The 23,956-nt window shown below is 46.9% G+C and overlaps 1 protein-coding gene across 27 annotated transcripts in view; it reads left to right on the top strand.

The window, feature by feature from the left end:
- CELF4 (CUGBP Elav-like family member 4) overlaps positions 1–23,956 on the top strand; it is a 999,910-nt gene that overhangs the window by 921,072 nt on the left and 54,882 nt on the right. For 18 of the 27 annotated variants that reach the window (XM_054986378.1, XM_054986390.1, XM_054986374.1 and 15 more), the window contains exon 6: positions 9,955–10,098. In XM_054986378.1, coding sequence (XP_054842353.1) covers positions 9,955–10,098 — 144 coding nt within the window. Of the gene's footprint in view, positions 1–9,954; positions 10,105–23,956 lie in introns of all 27 variants that reach the window. The other 9 variants (XM_054986392.1, XM_054986391.1, XM_054986377.1 and 6 more) reach the window with 1 other exon arrangement.

The following is a 23,956-nucleotide window of genomic DNA, read 5'->3' as shown; positions in this document are numbered from 1 at the left end:
CAGTATATAAATCAAATGTTTATTATTTCATATCGGGTCTTCCTCATTTTCTACTGCCGACATTTTTCCTAGCATTATTATCTTTTCCAGTGCATCTAGTTTTCTCATGATATTAGCAAATTACAATAGTCTCAGCTTAGTCATTTTAGCTTCTAGGGAGAATTCAGACTTGATTTGATCTAGAACCCACTTATTTGTCTTTTGGGCCATCCACATTATCTGCAAAACTCTCCTCGGGCACTAAATTTCAAATCAATCATTTTTCTTCCTGCCAGCTTTCTTCATTGTCCAACTTTCACATCCCAGGCCAGTTTGCAGCGAGAGGGGAGACTTTGTGCATGCAAGGGGGAAACACTTTCTTCAGGCCCAAATTATGACAGGCACACGGCAAATAGGATGGTTTTGTTACTCACACAAATAGCAGGCCTACCTCATGCTCCTTGGGGAAGAGCCACGGCTCAACAGAATAGCATCGGCTTTGAGTCTCCAGTTGAAAGGATCAGCTAATTGGTGATATGAAGGACCTCCAACTGAGACCCTGGCAAGCAGCTGCCAGTCAGAGTAGACGATACTTACCTTGATGGACTGATGGTCAGATTCAGTGTAAAGCGGCTTCATGCACATTCCGCATGTTCATCGGGAAGCTTTAAGGTGGTGCATGGTGCAGTCTGGCTGGATCCAGGGAAGTGCCCTCTGGCCATGTACAGAGTGTAGGAATTCATCTTGAATGAATTAACCTTAAGCTGATCATTCTCTGTCTCAGCATGCCCAGCCTATGAAAGGTAAGGAAGTAATATTCTGATTCCCCTTTTTCAAAAATTGAAGTGACATCTGACTCGGGAATAAGAGTTTGTGGGCAGATACATCTAAAAGGATCCGAAGAGATTCTGCCTCAATGAATTGGCTCATCTCAAGGCTGCCTCTTGGTTATTTTGGCTGCTGCAAAATCAGCCGGCAATCGTTCTGGAAGGTGTCGCCTAGAAAACCTGTGAACGCGACCCGAGAGAAGGACTCAAGATGTGTCAGGGAGACTAGAACAAGGAGGAATCGCCACCAAGCATGGTGTAATTGCAATGATGAGAAGTTCACGGCGCTACCAAAAATGGTGGTGGAAAGCACAGTTAAGTCACAGCTGACGTATGGCAACCCCTGTGCGGGTTTTCAAGGCAAGAGACTAACAAAGGTGGTTTGCCATTGTCTGCCTCTGCATAGCAACCTTGGCCTTCCTTGGAAGTCTCCCGTCCAATTACTAACTAAGGCTGACCCTGTTTATCTTCCAAGATCTGATGAGATCAGGCTCTCCTAGGCTATCCAGGTGAGGAAATAAATGAAATCCTGCCCTCAAATCATAGTTGACTTATGGCGATCCCTGGTGGGGTTTGCATGGCAAGAGACTAACAGAGGTGGTTTGCCATTGCCTGCCTCTGCATTACAACCCCAGTTTTCCTTGGCGGTGTCTCCCATCCAATTACTAACCAAGACTACCCCCGCTTAGCTTTTGAGATCTGATGAGATCTGACTTGCCTGGACGGTTCAGCCACTACTGAAAATACAGACGACCAGCTCTAGAAGCATGTTTCTTAGGTATCTGCTTGTTAAGGGTTGCTAGAGCTCTAGAAGATAAGATCCAAATACTGAGTGATTTCAACACTATGTAACTTTGGGGACATGATCATCGAATGAAATTCAGAAAGAAAAATCATGAAGTCTTATGCACAAGAAAGAAGAAACAACAGAAGTATGAATAGCCCTAATTCAGAGGCACTGGAGGCCTTTGTGAATTACTTGGCAGGAATAGAAAGGGCCTCCTAGTTCGTAATCCTTTGGGACCTATTTATTTTGCAATATACAGTCTTTAACTTCGCAAGGCAATTGCTCTTGCAAGCGGGGACTCCCCCCCCCTTCCGACAACTATTGTTCTCCTAAAGAGAACACGATTTACCTGCTGTCTCACCACAGCCTTTCTCCTTCTATAAAGTTTATGCGGCATTTGTGTTTGGAGGGTTGCGCGTTCCACGGAGCTGCTGGAGGAAAACTAGGGCAAAGGGGGGTTACCGGGTGGGCAGATTTGTTTTCATGGCTTTTAATGAAATATCAATGGATGGATATTTTATTTTGCTGTGAATATGAAATTTCACCAGTGACCTGTCAAGCTCTCATTTTCAAGAAGAACTTTATTTCACACCTCAAGACAGGCTAGGAAATTAGTTTTTCCCCACCGAGGTCTCTCATTAGGGATTACAAAGTGAACGTGGCACAGGGGCAATTCTGCCTCCATTTTTATTCTCCCCTCCTGGTCCCGGACTCGAGGATGTGGAGCTGGCCTGACGAAGGGGAGCGATAGATTACCAGAGAAGGAGCTACATTCGCCAGCCCTGCCGGGGAAGAGCAATTGGGATTTGATCAGCTCCAACTTTTCCTAGTCTGTTACGAGGCAAATGCTTAAAAGGTGACTTCTTCCCATTCAACTATCTCCATCTGAGTCAATGAAAATGTTTATCTCGACTTGGCAGTTCACTCTCTGTTCTGATCTCCAAAGTATATTCTGTATTGCATGATGCCCACACGCTAACTCCAGACTCTGGACGGATGCCCATCCTCAAACACAAAGCTAGCACAAGCTATAGAGTCCCTAGCATTCCTCTAGGGCCCACCCTTCACCCTTTCCACTTCTTCTACAGTATGCTAAGCAGACTAGAAGAAAAAGCACTTCCACACACAAGACAGGGGTGCTTATTGAGCACATTAGCATATGGAACTCATTGCCACAAAATGTAGTTTGGCCACTAGCTTAGAGGCCTTGGAAAAGGGATGGGTTGAATTCATGGAAGAGGGGTCCACTGACAGCTGCCAAGCATGACAGTTAAATGGAACCTCAGCATTCAGAGGCAGGATACCTCTGAATGGAGTGGTGGAGAATGCCATCAAGTCCTAGCTGACTTATGGCGACCCCTGGTAGGGTTTTCATGGCTAGAGACTAGAGATGAGCACAAACCAGAAAAAACCCGAACCATGCAGTTCGTGGTTCGTCAAATTTCACGAACCATGAACTTTCATGAACCTGCCCCTGGTTCGCAAACCAGTTCATTTGGTTCGTGAAAACGTCACATCCAGGTCAGAAAATTGTCACTTCTGGGTCAGCAGAAGGTCACTTCCGGGCCAGCAGAAGGTCACTTCCGTGTCAGCAGAAGGTCTGCATGAAGTCCATCCCCTGTTGCCTAGGAAACTGATTGACTGGCACCAGGCTGTCTGCAGTCACAAACCAAAAAACGAACCAAACTATCCAGCCTAAAGTTCGTGGCGGTTCGTCAGAAATGGGATCTGATGAACTGCGGTTCGAGAACCATGAACCGGCCTGGTTCGTGCTTAATTTTGGTTTGTATTTCAGTTTGTGCCCATCTCTATTAGAGACTAACAGAGGTGGTTTGCCATTGCCTGAGTCTTCATTAGAGGTCTCCCATCAATTACTAACCAAGGCTGACCCTGCTTAGCTTCTGAGATCTGATGAGATTGGGCTCTCCTGGGCTATCCAGGTGAAGGCATACTTCTGAACAGCAGCTGCCAAAGGGGATGCTTTCGCCCATGCTCAGCATATAGGCATCCCAAGAGCATATGGTTGGCCATTAGAGGTCTCCCATCAATTACTAACCAAGGCTGACCCTGCTTAGCTTCTGAGATCTGATGAGATTGGGCTCTCCTGGGCTATCCAGGTGAAGGCATACTTCTGAACAGCAGCTGCCAAAGGGGATGCTTTTGCCCATGCTCAGCATATAGGCATCCCAAGAGCATATGGTTGGCCATGGGGGGAACAGAATCCCAGAAGAGACGGGCCATTAACCTGATAAAGCATGGCTGCTTTTATGTTCCAGACAAGGACATCTTGAGGTCCACCTATGTCATCTTGTGGGCACAAGTGTCGTCTTGAATTGTTTTTAATGCCAGTCAGCTCCTCCACTGTTGCTGTGTAAATCTTGCATGGCTGCAGCTGGACTGCAAAATGTTGTTTTTAACATGGAGCTGCGCACTTCTGAAGTGTCCAGCCCTTCTTGCTACGAAGAAAACTTGGTCAGTTCTCCAGTTCTCATTCCATTCCTGTTGTTCTTCCACTGTTTAATTTCCAGACCCACAATTCTGAGCCCCAAGCACTTTTTAAACATTTTCTGCCATTTTCTGCCATTTATGCTGCTCTTTAACATATGACCATAAGAGCAGCTGCGCCGGGTCAGACACAACCGGATCCATCAGTCCAAAATTCTGTTTCCCACCATGGTCAATGAGAATCCTGCAACCATGGCATGGAGAGTCCAAAGACTTCTCCTGTTGTAGCCCCACCATACCAGTACTCAGAGCAGAGTCGCCAACTTCCACACGGGGCCTGGAGGTCCTCTGGATTTACAACTGACCTCCAGGCAACAAAGATTAAGAGCAGAACCACAAGTGACAAAAGGCACAGATTGGACACTTGTCAGCTTCCCTCAAGTTTTGATGGGAAATGTAGGCATCCTGGTCTTGCAGCTTGGCTCTCTGACTGCTGTCCAATGGACTTTTCAACTGTCACTTGTCCAACATTCCGCCAAGCTGCCTACATTTCCCATCAAAACTTGAGGGAAGCTGACAAGTGTCCAATCTGTGCCTTTTGTCACTTGTGGTTCTGCTCTAAGTCTCCTGGAGTAAACTAATGCTTTGAAGGATGAACCATATACCTGGCTAAGGTCCCTTCGCTACTCAAAACCTTCCCTCCCCAAGCTCCAGATCAAAATCTCCAGTTATTTCCCAACCCAGAGTTGGCAACCCTAATTCAGGTACACTGCCTCTGAACATGGAGGCTTCCTTTAGCTGTCATGGCCTACAGCCCTTTTCCAGCTGAGAAAGGTACAAGAGTATACAACATCAGCGTCTTTAATGGGCAGGCAGTATGAAACCTTTGGAACAGCTAGAAGTTTTGCACAACAGACCAATAGGTCCTGCCTGCCTCCCTAACTCCAACCCTGCTTCAGCTAATTCCTCCACTTCCAGCAACACCCAGAAAAGGGTTTTCCTGGGTTGGAAAATACCCATACTAGCTCCAGACATGTGAATGACTGACAGAATCCCCTGGTTAACTGGGGCAATTCCGCTTTTCAGTGGAGGATTTAGCTTAATTTCTAGTCCCTTTTGAAATGTGTTTCTGGTGATTAGCCACTTTGGTCTATAGTAGAAAAGCAGACAGACGAAGTGAGTTTAGACTCTCGAAAGCTCACACCCTGGAAATCCAGTTGGTCTCTAAGATGGAAGTGATACTTGTTGGGAAGGCAGAGATCTGGAAGGACATTGTACTCCCCACTTTCGATGGAGGTCGTCTGACCCCTGCAGATGCAGTGAAGAGCCTGGGTTAAATTGGATCCAGTGCTACTATTCGAACGAGTTAAGGCAGCTGCAAAAATGCCTTCTACAATCTCACTCTAGCCTGGAAGATGGCTTCTTACCACGACCTGGCCGACCTGGCCACCTGGATCCATGCTATGGTAACATCAAGAAGACTTGACTAATTGAATGCACTATACATAGGTCTCCCATTCAAATTAACTAGGGAGACTCCAATTGGTGCAAAATGCTGTGGCGCAACTGCTATCAGGAGCGAGCAGGAGCATGAACATCACTCCCATCCTGCAGTCGCTCCATTGGCTACCTATCAGCTATCATGCTCAGTTCAAGGTATTGGTTATCACATACAAAGCTCTTCACGGCCTTGGCCCTGCATACCTACAGGACTGCCTCCCTCCCTATGTTCCTCCATGGCAGCTTCACTCATCTGAACAGGGTCTCCTGCAGGTGCCAGGCTGCACATGGGCGAAATCGGCAACAGCCCGTACACGGGCTTTCTCCGTGATGGCCCCTACCCTGTGGAATGACCTAACTGGGGAGGTCAGGAGAGCCCCCTCTCTCCTAGCTTTCTGCAAACAATGCAAAACCAAATTATTCAAAAAGGCTTTTGTATTGTAGGGAGGAGCTCTCAGATGCTTCACTAATGAGTTAAGGACCGTAAACTTTACCACTATGTTGCCTTACGTACTACCTGTTGTCTTAAATATGTGCTCCTATGAGCTACCTGTGCTTCATGTGGTCTAATGTCAGCCCTAGAACTGCTTATGTTCTCTTTCAGCATTCCTTCAACTCTGTATTGTATTCTTACTAATGCTACATCTTTGTAAAATTGTGTTTATGGCATTGTTTATGGAAATGTCCTTGAAACTGACTGTACTAATCTCACACTGTGTGATCCGCTTTGAGTCTCAGGAGAAAGGCGGACTATAAATGACATAAATGAAATATATAAATAAGTTAGGTACTCCTGGGCTTGAATCTTGCTCTTTGAAATATGCATTCTGTATTTGCAACCAGTAACCAATGAATGCAGGGTGTTATGCTTTGTTTTCGTAATGTCTTTGACTCTGAATCATAGAATATAACCATATAGCTGCAGAAATTAGAACTATCCTCAAGCCAAACATCCAGAATTCTCGAACAGCTCCCCGTTTCCTTCCTTGTCAACAGTCTTTACTCACCAAAGGGCACTTTTGCTGTTCTGCAACAGTGCCCAAGGAAGAACCCATTGACAGCTTCTCCTCCCTCCCCTGTCCCCAGCCCCTTGGCTTGCCTTAGATGGCCTTGGCTTCCGACATTTCTTCAGATAGGTCGAGAGTGTTAGATCCGGTTACCAAAGAGTCTCTCAGTCCGGGATTAATTAAGCGAATCTTGAGATCTCATTAAAGACCAGTCTGGTGATAATTACCAGGAAATGTATGCATTAAAAATATTCATTTGTCAATGAAGTGTAATTAAGAGCACTGTTTGCGGGGGCGGGGGGGAGGATCGATACCCGTGTCGTGTGATTTGGGGGGGGGGGAGAAGAGGAAGGATTTTGCTTCTGAGCAGGAATCAAAAAGCTCGCTGAAGATTGAAGATGATCTGTCCTCCTTCTTTTCTGTTCTCTCTTAATAACTTGCATCTAAACCTCTGAATCCCTGAGCCGAGTCTTGCCTCTTGCCCTTCCCTTTGTTTAGCTAAACCTTTTATTTTATTTCCTGGTTCTGTGCTGTATTGTTCAAGTGGGTTATAGATTTATTAGCGTCGGAGAGAGGGACAGGTCAGAGAGAGAGAAAGATTGACAGACAGAGAGAGAGCAAGGAAGTGGAAGCCACTTCCTCCCGGAGTGTGCTTCTAATCCGGAGAATGCTGCTTTGATTGTGAAACCACTTTGTGTGGGGTGTAAGCATGCTAATCCCTCACTTCTTTATACTTTATTACAGGGGATGTGGGGAGGCTATTGTCTGCAGAAAAAGTGGGACAGCTGGCTCCACTGCCTAGCCAGTGACAATATGCCATACACCAGCAATGCAAAATGCACACACGCAGTGCTAGATTGGGGGGTTCAGGGGCCCCTACAGGATTTGAACTCACTACCCAAAGCAGAAGGGTTGCAGTGGCAAAGGCAGAGGCCTAGATTTGGAGGTTGGCCGTTGTGGGTTCACATGTTGGATCTCGCTACAGGTGGGCCACCCTCTAAGCTTTATTGCACAGTGAAATAAGGAAGAATATGTTTTTTTAGAAATAAACTGCATACATTGATCAAATACAAACTTGGAGGGTCTATGTCTGAACAGGATCTCCTGCAGGTGCCATCCTGCACATAGAATCATAGAATTGGACGGGACCTCTAGGATCATCTAGTCCAACCCCTGCACAATGCAGGAAATTCACAACTACTCCCCCCCACACACACACGCACAGTGACCCTTGCTCCATGTCCAGAAGATGGCCAAACATCGTCAGGATCCCTAGCCAAACTGGCCGGGGGGAAATTGCTTCTTGACCCCAAACTGGCGATTGGCATTACCCTGGGCATGTAAAAAGGGGCCACTAAGCACTGATGTAACCCTTCCTGGCCTCCCTCTCATGATCTGCCCAGGTTCAGAGAATCAGCATTGCTGTCAGATGGTCATCTAGCTGCTGCTGAAAAACCTCCAAAAAAGGAGAGCCCACCACCTCCCGAGGAAGCCTGTTCCACTGAGGGACATGGGTGAAATCAACAGCAGCCTGTACATGGGCCTTCTGTGTGGTGGCCCCTACTCTGTGGAACGGCCTGCCTGAGGAGGTCAGGAGAGCCTCCACTCTCCTAGCTTTCCACAAACAATGCAAAACCAAATTATTCAAAAAGGCTTTTGTGTTGTAGCGAGGGGCTCTCAGATGCTTTGCTAATGAGTTAGGGACCATAGACTTCACCACTATGTTGGCTTACGTACTATCCATTGTTTTAAATATGTGCTCCTATGAGCTACTTGTGCTTCATGTGAATTGCTTATGTTCTGTTTCAGCATTTCTTCAACTCTGTCTTGGATTCTTACTAATGCTACATCTTTGTATACTTGTGTTTATTTGCCTTACGGCATTGTTTATGGAATTGTCCTTGAAATGGCCTGTACTAATCTCACACTGTGTAATCCGCCTTGAGTCCCAGTGAGAAAGGCGGACTATAAATGACATAAATAAATAAAGACTGGAGAAGGTGTGTCAGTTTAGACTAAGGCTGCCAGCTCCAGATTTGGGGGTGGAGCCCAAGGTGGGAGGAGCTTGGGAAGGAGAGGGGGTATAACGCCGGAGTCCACCCTCCAAGGCAGACATTTTATCTAGGTGAACCAATCTCTGTAGTCTGGAGAGCAATCATAATTACAGGCGATCACCAAGTCTCACCTGAGGGTTGGCAACCATAGTTTCGCCTGCAGAATAGAAGACTGGAGTGGGACAGTCTTTGAAACCCCAAGGGTTAATTTACAGAGGATTCACAATTAAATGCAAGAAAATCTGTCCCAGATGTTGCTCTACTCATTCCCAAATAGTTGCACATATTATTGGGCCAGGGTGGGAAGGGGAATTACCCATCTACCCTCCAAAGGTGCCCCTTGGGGGGCTTGAGTGAACCTGCCAGTACCGCTGCAGACGGGCATCCCCCTGGGTTTGGTGTCAGCTGCATGTGTGGAAACCCTTTGTTGGAGCAAAGGAGTGACGGCTGGAAAAAGATGTCGAGCAAACATTAGCAAGCATGTCCTTGGGAATGAGTGAAATTTGCCCCCTTCTCCCCACAAAGTCTTCTGCTCTTCCAAACCTGATGTTTTTGCATATCCATGGAAACAGCGGGCAGCCTCTCTGTTATGATTGCGCTAAGGAACCATAGAAGTAAACCAGGTGTGCCTCCAGATGTAGATTCCGCCACTGGGATACACATTCCATGTGCTTACTGACATCTAAGCCCCTGGCGAATTTGCAGAGTATGCAAATGCTTGTGTGGTTGCTTTTTCTTTCTTTCTTTCTTTCTTTCTTTCTTTCTTTCTTTCTTTCTTTCTTTCTTTCTTTCTTTCTTTCTTTCTTTCTTTCTTCCTTCCTTCCTTCCTTCCTTCCTTCCTTCCTTCCTTCCTTCCTTCCTTCCTTCCTTCCTTCCGAGACAAAAATGAATCCAGTACAAAGAGACAAAATCTACCTATGACATTTTTATCCAACCCATCCAGGAATCTGGGCTTCATCCATTTCCCCCCACCTTTACCCCACAGGGCCTCAGAGCAGTACAGCACAGCAGCAGGAATGCTACCTCTGGATTGGGAAATTTCTGGATATTGAGGGAGGGCCCAGGGAAGACAGAGCTTTGGGAGGGACTTCAGCAGGAATCTGATACTATAGAGTCTACCCTCCAAGGCTGCCATTTCCTCCAGGGAAAAATACCTCTGTAGCCTGGAAATCAGCTGTAATCCCAGGAGAATTTCAGATCCCACCTGGAAGTTGGCAACCCTAATTCCAGCACTGGATGTCGGGCCTGCTTTTCGTGACAACTGGGACCAAAGGTGTATTTTCTTTGTCCTTCTTCTAGGTGCCAACAAGCTCTTCTCTTCCTTCTACCGTGTTTTTTTCTTTCCCTTCCTGCAGGGGGCCTCGTCGAGCCTGGTGGTCAAGTTTGCCGACACGGACAAGGAGCGCACCATGCGGCGCATGCAGCAAATGGCTGGGCAGATGGGCATGTTCAATCCCATGGCGATCCAATTTGGAGCATACGGCGCGTATGCACAGGCAGTAAGTGTAGACACAACACGGGGAGGATGGAAGGGGTTGGGCCGGCCTGCTCACAGCACATAGCCCAAAAAATTCAAGCTTCTGAGCCTCGCCAAAGCAAGGGCAGGGCAGGGGGTGGACCGAGGAGCCTTGCTGTGTCACAGCGAACAAAGTCAAATGTGCAGCGTTCAGCCTCTCTGGGCACTGCCACTTCCAATGACAGATGTGGGGAAACAAATATTTGAAAGGAGATCCAGAGGAGTTCGCTGTGTAGTCTGTAGTTGCAAACCATTAGTCTGTAGTTGCAACCGTCAGGTTGCATCTAACAAAGAGAGCTGTGGCTCTCGAAAGCTTATGCTACAATAAAGTTGCATCTGACGAGGTGAGCTGTGGTTCTCAAAAGCTTATGCTACAATAAAGTTGCATCTGATGAAGAGAGCTGTGGCTCTCAAAAGCTTATGCTACAATAAAGTTGCATCTGATGAAGAGAGCTGTGGCTCTCAAAAGCTTAAGTTGCATCTGACGAAGAGAGCTGCGGCTCTCAAAAGCTTATGCTACAATAAAGCTGCATCTGACAAAGAGAGCTGTGGCTTTCGAAAGCTTATGCTACAATAAAGCTGCATCTGACGAAGAGAGCTGTGGCTCTCGAAAGCTTATGCTACAATAAAGTTGGTTAGTCTTAAAGGTGCTACTGGACTCTTTACTTACATATTTGAAAGTGGACTGAAACAAAATCATAATAATAATACTGGGAGAAACAGACATTGATTATTCCAGTTGTGACAGGAGATGCCAAAAGGACACATAAGCGATATCAGCACAGACGGGGTAACAACTGGACGGCTGCAAACAGCAGCTCTGCTTGGAACATGTCACATACTAAGGCAATACCTCATTGACCCCGAGATTCTTGGATAAAATCCTAGTTGGTGAAGGACCAAAAATTTCAGCCCCAAAATCTGGCGGACTGTGGAAAATAGAGATGATAATAACAACAACAATAACAATAACAATAAGACTTTCCTTCTTTGGAGGAATTGAAGAAGAGGCTCGGTGGCCACCTGACAGCTGTGATGATTCTATGATGCAATATCAGGAGAGGGAGGGCAGGAAGAGACGAGCGGATTCAAGGCTCCTGTGGCCCTTTCTTACATGCCCGGGGTAATGCTGATCGCCGGTTTGGGGTCAGGGAGGAATTTTCCTCCAGGCCAGATTGGCCTGGGATGCTGGAAGGTTTTTGCCTTCCTCTGGGCATAGAGCAGGGGCCACTGGGAGAGGGGAGGAATGGTTCTGTGTGTAGGAGCGTCGAAACGTACACTTCCTATCTGCAGACTTCAGAGAAGAGTCCGGCCACTTCAGACTGAGAAAGGACCTCTCCACGAGTTATTCTTGCACATTTGAATCTCGGTTGTAAGAGAGAGCTGGGACGTAGGATTAGGTGGCAGCCCGGGGCAGATGAGCCATTTATTGTACTGGGGGGCTTTCCCGTGGGCTCATTGCAGTGCCCAATCCTCATAGTGGAGCCAGGAAAAAGGAGTACAGGCGTAGCTGGCGTAGGACAAAGGCAGGGGCCATTGTTTCTATGCTCCTTCTTGTCCAGGCCAGCAAACAGGACCATGGGCCCAGCAGCAGCCAGCTTTGCCTTAGGCTAGCAGCACCTACGTTCCTCCTTGCCGGCCCCGCTGAGCCCAGCCCAATGAATACGAGCGTGGACGCAGTGCCACATGGCTTCAGCCCTAGACTGGTGTTGGAGAGTGCTGCCATAACTGACTCATCATGGCCACCTCTGGTGGGGTTTTCATGGCCAGAGACTAACAGAGGTGGTTTGCCATTGCCTGCCTCTGCAGCCCTGGTCTTCGCTGGAGGTCTCCCATTCAATTACTAACCAAGACCGACCCTGTTCAGCTTCTGAGATCTCACCTGGGCTATCCAGGTCAGGACTAGACATGGGCATGAGCCAAAAAAAATTACAGAACCAGAGGATCGTTGTTCGGTGCAGACCACGATCCCGAATTCCCGAACAGCAATGACCATCTCCCGTTCCCGAACCCGGATTGTGGATCGTGGAGGCAAAAGCGGAGGGGCGCCCCGCTGTTCCCAGCGATACAGGAACGGTGGGTGATGCCGGCGGCATCTGTGTTTGTGTTTGGCCGTCTGTGTTTGGCCGTCAGAGCTGCCTATCAGAGTTTGCAGGGATGAGATTGGAGTGTCTATGGCTACAGAACACCCCCTTCCCCCTCCCTCCCCTGGGTGCCTTCTCCCAACTTGTGACTGCTTTGCTGCTCCATGGTTGGAAGGAAGCCCTGCTGATCAAGGAAAGCTGGGCTTCCATTCAGGTTTCCAGGGTGACAGAAGGAGGGCAAACAGAGCTCAGGCATTCCCCTGGCTCCGTTGCCAGGGGAATAGATTGCTGGCGCCTGAGTGTCTGGATTCCTGAATCGAGCCCGAATGCCACGATCCAGGCCTCTCCCGACTGCTGGATCGTTGGCCGTGGACGGTCACAATCCGCCAGGTCACGATCGCGCAATTGCCATTTTCGTGGGTTTTTGAAGTTCGTAATGTGGATCGTGCCCATCTCTAGTCAAGACTCACCCTATACTAGCAGCACTCATATTCACCCCTGCAAGCCCCATCATGCTCAGGCCAGTGAAGAAAGCGTGGGTGCAGTAGCACCTGGCTTTGCTCTTTGCCCGTGGCACCTTACTCGACAGCCTTAATGCACCCAGGCTAGCAAAGAGGAGCAGAGGCACAGCGGCATCTGGCTTTGCCCTGTGCTGGCACGGTGCCGCTGATAAAGAACACGCTGCCTGGCTTCATCCTCTGCTGGCTGAGGTGTGGTGTGTCTGGAGAGGAAAAGCATGGAAGTGTCTACCTTTGCTCCACTGGCTCAGCGAGGTACAGCCAGCAAGAAGGGCAGCAATGCCTCCTTGCCCTCCAGCTAGCTCAGGGCTCATTTTGAGGGGGAATGCACAGGAATGCAGTTCCAGCATTTCCCCAAAGAGATCACGTGACAGGTGGCCCCGCCCACCTGACTCTCAGCCATTTGGGGCCTGTTTTGGCCTAGATTGGGGCCGAAACGGCCCGGATCGGGCCTCTGACAGGGGGTGGATCACTCTCCCGCTCAGCAGTGGCCTGATCCTGACCACTGTGGGCCCCTTTTCAGCCATTTTCAGCCCATTTTTGCCATTTTGGGCCCAATTTCGGCCCTGAATGGCCAGGATTGGGTCCAAAACAGCCAGGATAGCTGATATCGAGGGTGTGGCATATGCAAATCAGTTATGCTAGTGGCACACTTCTGGTGATGGCAAGGGGCGTGGCATATGCTAATGAGTTGTGCTAATGAGTTCCTCCCGCCCTTTTTCTGTGAAATGACCCCTGAGCTGGCTCTTCTGCCCTCCGTGAGGTGAGAGGGGTGTGGCCACAGGAGGGGGTGTTTGGCTTTCCAGTCTTCCTCTGCCAGCAATGTTCGTTTTTGTGCATGCATTCATTTATTTTATTTATTTATTTGCATTACTTACTTGAAATCAATGGACTTAGACTAGAGTAACTCTGCTTAAGGTTTCACTGCTTAAGTCCCCCTCTCTCACTGAGACTCTAGGCTGGTGACATTTGCAGAGACTAGTCTGAAAATATCTGCTGCATTTGGATCCAAGGGGAGGGGGCAGAGGAGAGTCAGGTTGGGAATGGCCAATATGGAGCCTGGGCGACCTCCAGTTGGATCTAATTAATCCGAATATTTTTTCCCCCGCTGGCTGATGTTGAATTTTTTTATAACACTTGCTTGCTCTAGTCTGGAAACATTATGTATTTTTCTGGCAATCCAGCTGAAAACTGAAATGTTGAGATCTGGGAGGCAGCAAACTCAGAACTTTTAAGAGGTTTCTTTGGATCCGCTTGCTTGTTATGAGGTGATCATTTGGAGGCAAGAGTCTTGTTCATCATTGGATGATGTGGACAAAGGACACCCCTGCTAATAAAACATCAAATTTACCACAAATGCGGCCCATAGCATAAGGGAAAACAATTTGGTTTTTTGGAGTGAGGGAACCTGGAAGACCTCCTCATTCAGAAATGCTATGCCATGCATTTTTTATAATTCCAGTTCCGGAGCCTCCTCTGTCATAAAGCCAAGTGGTTCCAGTCTATCAGGGTTCAACAAAAGTTGCAATGCTCAATCAGTGATCCATACCGCCACCTCTGACCTGGAACCTGGCCCACCCTGCAATGAACTTCTATGGTCTCCTCTGTCAACTGTAGGGAAGCACGGATCTGTGGCACATGACCCAACTTGGTGGTGGAGAGTGCCCTCAAGTCCTAGCTGACCTATGGCGACCCCTGCTGGGGTTTTCATGGCAAGAGACTAACAAAGGAGGTTTGCCATTGCCTGCCTCTGCAACCCTGGTCTTCCTTGGAGGTCTCCCACCCAATTACTAACCAGAAGCTACTAACTTAGCTTCTGAGATCTGAAGAGATCAGGCTCACCTGGGCTATCCAGGTCAGGGCAAGATCCAACTTACTGATCACTTTTCAATGACTGCCTTCCCAGCCTGACCCACATCCTATTAACTCCCATCTTCTACCAAGAATTAGGTCAATTATGAAAGAAGTTGGTGGGCAGCCTCACCCACACTCCTCGACTTACGTAAATCCACAGAGAAGCTATGATATGCAGGCGGCACTGATCACCCCAGGCGACTCAGAGTTGTCTAAATGACAGGATCACGTTCCTACGTCTGGCAACGGCAGGCCCAAGATGCGCCGGGAGCCTTTTCTCAATCAGAGCAGTTATCTGTGTCGTTCCCTTATCTGTCTCCATCTCCAAATCGTACAAAAAGAAAAGAACCGAAGCGATACCGCCTCGCTCAGTCCCGCTGGTCCCGTTTAATCCACCCTGGACCACCGGCTAGAAGATACGGAGGTGATTGGCACCTTAGAAATACCAGCGAGAGATGGAAAGATAGGCAAAGAAACAGGGAGACAAGACGAGAGGGAGGGAGTGCTACCAAACTGTTTATACCAAGTTTAAGACCAAACTGAAGGCCGTTCTGATGCCAACACTTTACAGATGCTTTGTTCTACCTAGACAGGAGATTATGAGCCGAGGCGCAGAATCTAGTGTTATGTAAAGCAAATGCTTTCTACTGAAACAAGCCATTTTTGTTCATCTTGCAAAATGGTTTTTAAAAAACATTGGCTGTCTAAAAAGGGATTTTAAATCCCTCTCTTTCTCCTTTTAAGCTGTCTGAAAACTGGACAGCTATGTTTGCTCAAATACACGCTAAAAATGACGATGTTGAACATTCTCCAGGTATTCTCTTTATATTTCGTTAGCTGCCAAATCTTTCCAAATATTTGACCACGAGTTTTTTAAATTACTAAAAAAATTATCACATGCAATATAACAAATACAAAAATAGGCACATGTGATAAAAATTTTTAAATGTCTTATATAACATCCTAATGAATAACATTTTAACATCCTAAAAAACAAATTTCCCCTGATATCATCAGTAGTCGTTCCCAACTTGAAGATCTAACATCTTGGTCATTTAAATAGCATACCACAGGAGACCATATATCTTCATACTCTTGAGGGGAGAAATTTATCTTAGTCTCAAAAAAGGAGTTATTTGTAATTCTACCCGTACTTTCTCTTGCCACAGCGAGATGGAAAGGGGGGGGGGTGAGTCTGGCAGTAGCTTATTGGTAGCTATTGACCACAATATTTGACATGTTGTAGTTTTAGTATTTAATATTTGGCCATACATGATAGCCAACAATTTTTGGAAATGAACGACTTCGATTCCACATGGAGGGCCAAAACCAGACATTTATATATAAAGAGAGAGGTGTATTTATTTATCTGCCCACCCTTTCAAATGAAAAGTAGACTGGTGAGCTAGTGTGCTGTAGCAATTACAGTTGCTGACTAGACATGGGCACGAACAGAAAAAAAACGAACATGGTGTTCGTTGTTCGTTGCCATCCACGAACAATGAATAACGAACTCTGATGAACATGATCCTGTCATGAATATGTTTGTTGTTTGTTGTTCATGGGGGCCAGCAGGCTCTCCTCCAGCCATCAAGATCCCTACTGCACCACTCCCAGAAACCCTACCTGAGCAGGCAGCAGGAAATGTACCAATAATAAATAATAAGCTTGGCCCCAGAGCCTGGCAGCAGTCCTGGAACCTGAAGGGGTAGATCCCTACCGCACCACTCCCAGAAACCTTACCTGAGCAGGCAGCAGGAAATGTACCAATAATAAATAATAGCTTGGCCCCAGAGCCTGGCAGCAGCCCTGGAACCTGAAGAGGTAGATCCCTATCCCACCACACACAAAGAAAATTCAAGCTCCAATGCATTCTCCCTGCCTCTCTAACAGCAGCTGTCTCTCCCTGAAAGCCAGAGCTGGGATCCCCCCTCCCCCCTGGTCTTTTCCATTTGTAACAAATTTGGAGCTCCACACTTGAAAGGAAGACCAGCCTCTCAAGTTAAATTGGGCTTAGATGGGGTTTCCAGGGCAAAAGCAGGAGTTCAGACAGAGTTCAGACAATCCCTGCCTGAGTTGCCAAGGGAATTGATTGCAGGTGCCAGACTCTCTGGCTTGACGAACAGCAACGAACGAGGCTTGCAATGACCACCTGTTTGTTTAGAATTGGGCCTCACGAACAGCTTGTTTACAAACAGCAGATTGGGCTGTTCATGGGTTTTTTTCATTCGTATTGCTGTTCAGGCCCATCTCTATTGCTGACCAGACTCTTGAAGACTTTGGTTCGGGTCCCATCTCAGACATAAAAAGAGCTACCCGTAGGCCAGTTACTCTCTTTAAGTCTTGCTTACCTTTCAGGGTTGTTATGAGGATAAAATGGGCAAAGGAATTCCCTGCATGCTGTTCTAACTAAGCTCCTTGGAAGAAGAGCAGGATAAAAAATCTATTCAATAGATAAGATTTTAAAAATAAAAAATGGAGCTCTGGGATGAAGAGAGCCAAAACCTACCTCCTCCACTGTCTTGGTTCCCTGCATTTCATTGTTCAAACCTTTTCCCCATCAGAGCAAGTTTGATTCTCGGAATAAGGTGGGTGGAAGAAAAATGTTTAAAGTCTACAAGTGTAGAAAAAATGCATTTTAGCTCCCCCTACCTGCATACTCTGTTAAAAATAGACACACATCCTTCCAGTTTGGCACATGAATCAATCATCTTGATTCTCGCCCCACCGCACCTCAATCCCAGCCAGGTCTAGTTCGCTCCTGACTGTGACTGCTTCAGAAAACGTAGTTAATTCTCAAGAAAGTCTGCACCAGATCAAGGCAAATTGTGGCATCAGGTCTTCTTTTACCTCTAAAGCTGCTTAACAGTTTGTTGGGAACCTCAGCCAACTGGAACACAGCATCAGCTCATGGGCTGATTCTCCCAAAAAATGGTTCTGGAGCTCCAAAGCAATTGAGGGGAGACAGAACCTCTACGCCTGACTGAGTCTCCACCTTCTTTGGAGGCCGCCAGTTTGGATGGTACTACCTACCTGTATGGTGCTACCATGGTGCTACCTACCTATACGGTCCTTGGTTCTCCCTCTGCTACTTCCCCAAACCATCTCCTCATCACAGCAAAGAGGCTATCCTGTCTCTTCTGCATTTAAGTGGAGCAGGAGATGCTTTGGAAGAATCAAGGAGCTGCAGAGAGCAACCGTTCAGAAGCAGCTTCCTCCACGATAGGAATAGGCTTGGGTAAGAACTTCCTAACATTTTGTGGAACTTCATAACATTTTGAGATTGGATACAGCCCTGATGGCAGCCATTTTGTGATCATTCCCACCTGCCTTGTGGCCGCCATTTTGTGATCATTCCCACCCACCTTGTGGCAGCCATTTTGTGATCATTCCCACCCACCTTGTGGCAGCCATTTTGTGATCATTCCCACCTGCCTTGTGGCAGCCATTTTGTGACCCCACCTGCCTTGTGGCAGCCATTTTGTGACCCTTACCCCCAGCCTTGTGGCAGTCATTTTGTGATCATTTCCCACCCACCTTGTGGCAGCCATTTTGTTCCACAACTTGCAGAACAACATTTCAAGTGTGCTCAGCATTGTGTTCAACTTTTTAGTGTGCTCCCAAGTTCAACAAGGTTGGGGACACCTGCTTCTGATCTTCCTGTGATGCAAGTGCAGTCAATGAAAAATGGCACTGTGGGAAATCAGAAAGCTTTGCCCAGTTGCCTAACCCACAGAGGGGCATGTTTCCATTCCCTCCAGGGAGAGCAATACCGCCTTGGATACCCTCAGAGAAGATTCTTTATAGCCAAAGGTGACTGGCAATATAGTAAAGAGTCCAGTAGTACCTTTAAGACTAACAAACTTTATTGTAACATAAGCTTTTGAGAACCACAGCACTCTTTGTCAAATGCATCCGATGAAGAGAGCTGTGTGGTTCTCAAAAGCTTATGCTACAATAATGTTGGTTAGTCTTAAAGGTGCTACTGGCCTCTTTACTATTTTGTGACTACAGACTAACATGGCTAACTCCTCTGGATCTATGGTAATATAGTGGCAGTATACTGTCTCACTGATTACATGATCGCTGATTGGTTAGGATCACAAAGGTTGCCAGGTCTCCCGCTAGAGCTCTTGGCAATCCTGAAGGGATGGCAGGAAGAAATGGGGGGCAGAATGAGGGTACACATCAGCATAACTTTTTTTTATAATTCCTAGTCCATTTTGTGTTTCCTAGAGCATTCCATGACATCATTTCTGGTTTATACTGGATGTGACATCAGCACACCAATGTGATGTTGTCATGCTAGATCCCATCCCATAATTGCTCTTGGGGGTTGCCAACTGCAACCTGGCAACTCTGAGAGGGAACGGGAAAGGGCTGCCAAGGAACAGTTGGCAGGTGGAACAGACGGGGTTGTAGAGAGTCACCCACCCAAATAGTAAAGAGTCCAGTAGCAACTTTACTGTAGCATAAGCTTTCCAGAGCCACAGCTCTCTTCGGCAGATGCATCTCTTCATCAGAAATATGCATGCATCTGACAAAGAGAACTGTGGTTCTTGAAAGCTTATGCTACAGTAAAGTTGGTTAGTCTTAAAGGTTCTACTGGACTCTGCTATTTTGCTACTACAGACTAACATGGCTAACTCCTCTGGACCCACCCAAATGACAATATCTTTGTCAGTTTGCAGAGGGCATCCTGTACCCTCCAAATCCCTTTTCACCCTGAAAAATGATTATGGAAGACAATTTTGAGGCTTGAAGTGGCCATGACAAAATGGTATTAAGATTTGAAATATCTGAAAACATTTTGAATATACGCAAAAGCAGAGCTTTGAGTTCCCCACCATGTGAGTGCAGCAGCTTTGACTGTCTTGCAGGGCTAAGGCGGCATGTTGATGGTCTTACGCAGGGCTTTTTTTCTGGGGAAAGAGGTGGTGGAACTCAGAGCCAAAACACACGTTAAGAAATACCTAGGTTCAGCACGTGTTCTCTTACCTCAAGGTTTGCCGGGATCTGTAGGCGTCCTGGAAGCTTAAAGTTTAGCATTTACAGAGCAGCAGGAAGAGTAAGGGAAATACAGGCGCCTGTATTTCCCTCCCTGCTGCTCTGTAAATGCTAAACTTTAAGCTTCCAGGATGCCTACAGATCTCGGCAAACCTTGAGGTAAGAGAACACGTGCTGAACCTAGGTATTTCTTAACGTGTGTTTTGGCTCTCAGTGGTGGAATTCAGGACCGCACAATGACGTCACTTTGGGTCAGCTGGATCAAGGGGGGGGGAGTATTTTAAAGTTTAAATCACCCTTAGCAAAAATGGTCACATGGCTGGTGGCCCCGCCCCCTGATCTCCATACTCCCCTCTGTCTGGAGATCAGGGGCAGGGCCTCTGGCCATGTGACCATTTTCAAGAGGTGCTGGAACTCCGTTCCACCACGTTCCCGCTGAAAAAAAGCCCTGGTCTTACGGTGTAGGAGGCAGAGAGGGGGTACAAAGTCTTTTCCAACTCAGCCAGCTACAAACTTCAGGCATCTCAACATCCCCCTTTCCTTCTTCCCAACTTTTTCATCAACATGCACTGAGCCGAGGGAAAATTTCCTTCCTCTTGGCATATAGAAAATGTATAGAATGCAGAAGGGAAAAATTGGAACAGCACCAGGCTTTCTGATGAAAATAGCTGAGGTGGGATAACTTACTTAACACTTAAGAATCATTTAAAGTCACATCAGAGTTGTAAATCAAGTTGGCAATTGAAATGACGTCGGGGCGCTAGCCAGGAAAAGCCTGGCGAAGAGCCAGCCCAGGAGGAAATTGCCTCATTCCCTAAGAACAAAGGGGTGTGATTCCCCCAGAGGCTTCTGTCTCTTGAACTAAATGTGCAATTAGTCCATGTAGCCATGAATGGAAGTGGCTCAGCACTGGGAAGCCTCTGAGCTGGGGGAGGGGGTGCAACTGGGAAAGAGTACATTAGAGAAGGTATGAACCGTGCATTCATGGGGGGTGAGACAACCTTCATAGAGCCCCTCTACCCTCTCTCCGGGTAATCTAGCCACTACCTTCCTACTTATTGGCTTGTGGTCCCCGATCAGACTGGGGAGGGGGGAGGTCACTTCCACAATTACTGTATGTTGGGCCAGGAAGGAAGAAAAAGACCATAGAATCATAGAAGGGAGGTCAATCATCTGTCCCAAGAAATAAAGCTTAGTGAAAGAATAAGAATGCCATAAGTCTCTGAGGTTGCATTTCTACCAAACATGTAGCTAACTATAGTTTCTGGTGAGTAGCTGTGTTGGTCTGTAGAAGAGCAAGATTCGGGTCCAGTGGCACCTTAGAAACCCACTAGATTTCCAGGGTATGAGCTTTCGAGAGTCAAATCTCCCTTTGTCAGATACCTGATATCTGACGAAGGGAGCTTTAGCTCTCGAAAGCTCATACTCGGAAATCTAGTTGGTCCTAAAGTACTACTGGACCCAAATCTTGCTTAGCTATCTATGTTATCTGACATTTTTACATCACCTACATGAAGTTCAGAGTACTGTACAGGGACCTCTCCTCCTCTGTCATTTGTGTGACCATGGCTTAGAGGGGGGGAAGTTGCTCCGTTCCATATGGCAAATTCCACTAGACATGGTTTAATAGATTGGAAGTTGTTGTTTGAATTGGGGGGGGGGAGAGAGAGAGAGATCTCTGTCAGAAAATGCTCGGCACATCACCAAGCTGATTCCCAAAATCTTTTGAAAGGTGTTGCCATGGCTGAGTGGCTGAGAATCTGCTTGCCTACAGAAGGCCGCAAGTTCAATTTCTGGCTTCTCTAGGTAAAAGGCAATAGATGATATGAAAGATTTTGACTGGAGACACCAGAGAGCCACTGCCAGGCAGTTTAGGCAATACTGCCCTTGAAAGAGCAACATTCTGACTCAGACTGCGGCATTTTGCCCTCTTTATGAGACCTGCATATTGCTGCCTTCCAGATTTCTTAACTGTTCCCAAGATCTTTCCACTGCTACCAAAGGCCTTAGTTCTCTCAGTTTGACTTGTAGTATAGGAAGGCTTTGTTACAGTTGGTAGAATGCTAGAACAGTCAACGCATGGGGTGATTGTGATGTAAAAGGGGCTCCTTCATACTAAATGAAATTGATGTTTTATTTAAACAAAAATAGGGTTTATTTGTAAGTACATATGTTTAGTAGTTTCAGAGTAGTTCATAAGCGTAATGGTTTCAAGATAGGTACAGATCTTCCAATGTTTCTACTCAGACTAGTTTTCCCCACAGTTGCCACTTAGGCTAAAAATATCCCTAAAAGAGAAGAACATGGAATTCTCTGTCTCAGAAGTTCCCTGGCCACAAAGGCTGATGTCATCTACAAAGTAAAACCCCCAGACTTCTTCCCTCAGCACTTCCCTCACAGAACAACACTCTCCCCTCACATGCAGAGAAGAAGTGAGTTGTGACTCACGAAAGCTCATACCCTACCACAAATTTTGTTAGTCTTATAGGTGCTACTGGACTCTTGCTCTTTTCTAATGCACAAACACAGACTGCCACACGAATGGACTGAACTCTTTCCCAAGGAAAAAAATCTTGAATAAAAAGTGCAGTTCAATCCGCCCCTGGCCTATGGGTATACCTTCCATCCCATTAGCGCAGCACATTTCACTCACCCATCCATCCCTCTTCTTTCTTCTCCTAGAGGCCTGCATTTTAAACCACTGTAAATGTACATTCAAAACCCAACGTTAATTAAATAAAATACACAACCTGCTTACATGGCAAAACATTGCACAGGATAAAGCAGCTTTGTATGTGCGTGTGCAAGTCATGGCAGTTAAAGTGACATAAAACCAAGACAGCCGATCAGTTCACCTCAGGTGCCTTAGACAGCGATGCAAAATGAAACAGGTGTCCTTCTGTCTCCTGATGTCCACCTCCCTTGTGAACAGAGGTACAGAAGAAATCACCAAACTACGAGGAAGGGAATTGCAGATTTTTCTTAAATAATGAAGGAAGAGCATTCTGCAGCTTGGAAGGAAGGAGGGCACGACGACCCCCTCATCTCAGACAGGGAGATGCCAGCATGTGACCCGGTGCTTGTGTTTAATGGCCTCGTGTCAAAATGAGAGGCTGCTTCTCGAGGTTTTACAGGAGAGAGCCGTGACCCTTACAGCAACCTGGTCACCTCTCATAAATCTTCCTAGAGATAAACTCAAAGGGCGGGCTTCCTTCATGTATAATTCTTCTCTGGTTGCCGGGGTCATGGGTCTTCCTGTCCCAAAGTGTTCAACACACACTGATGGAAGAACTCTAAATTTAATATGCCCTTTGCCCGGACTATTTGGCAGCCCCGTGAGCCGCCAAATTCAGGAGGGAAGCAACCACAGAGGGAAGTTCTGAGAGCCAGTGCTATCACAAGACACCCTGCCAGGGCAGGATAGCTGCTCGAGCTTCCTGCTGTCCTTACCCTTTGCCAGGAATAATCTTGTATATATGGGATTTATCCCACACACAGGGACTAAAAAATTGAGATGCCAGGGGTGAGCTGCAGCTAAAAGTGGTTTTTTTTTAAGATTGGGCACCACAGCCCCTTGTTAATTGAGAACAGTTTTTGCTATTTTCATAGTGAAACGTCGACTCCAAAGAGATGTGATGGAACAGATGCTGTTAGAGCTTTTCCATGTTTGGTGTAGTAGTTAAGAGCGTGAGACTCTAATCTGTAGAGCCAGGTTCGATTCCCCACTCCTCCACTTGAAGCCAGCTGGGCGACCTTAGGTCAGTCACAGCTCTCTCAGAGCTCTCTCACCCACCTCACAGGGTGATTGTTGTTGGGGAGACAATAATAACATACTTTGTAAACTGCTCTGGGTGGGTGTTAAGTTGTCCTGAAGGGCGGTATATAAATCGAATGTTGTTGTTGTTGTTGTTCTGATATTCTCACAAGAAATTGCTGAGGAATAGAGAGGGGGTGTCCTTGGAATCAGGGGGTGTTAGGAGACATCCCAGAGATGAGGCTGAGGCACTGAACAGCCAATCACGCATCCTTCATAGATACTTAAAGGTGAGCTTTTCTTCGATAACACTTGGCATTTAGAGAGCTGTGCTCAACTTGTTTATCTCAGTAATCCTTACAACAGTCCAGCGGAGCTGGGCCATTGAGACTTGGTGACACGGTGACAGAGGCAAGATTTAAACTGAGCCTGCTGAGGCAGGCTCCTTGGTCTGTCTACCCTAGTACTCTCTACTCCAACTAGTTTTCCAACTAGTGAGATTACAACGTACAAAAGACCCCGGCAGGACCAGACCTGTGGTCCATCTAGGCCATTTTCACACACACCCCGGGAGATCACACAAACTCACAGCGTGAAGTGTCTTCCTAGCAGGATTTCCTGGCA

The sequence above is a fragment of the Eublepharis macularius genome, chromosome 8 (genome assembly GCF_028583425.1).
Source record: "Eublepharis macularius isolate TG4126 chromosome 8, MPM_Emac_v1.0, whole genome shotgun sequence".
NCBI classification, from domain to species: domain Eukaryota; kingdom Metazoa; phylum Chordata; class Lepidosauria; order Squamata; family Eublepharidae; genus Eublepharis; species Eublepharis macularius.
The sequence above is the reverse complement of the archived record's forward strand: the minus strand, read 5'-3'. Positions and strand labels throughout refer to the sequence as shown.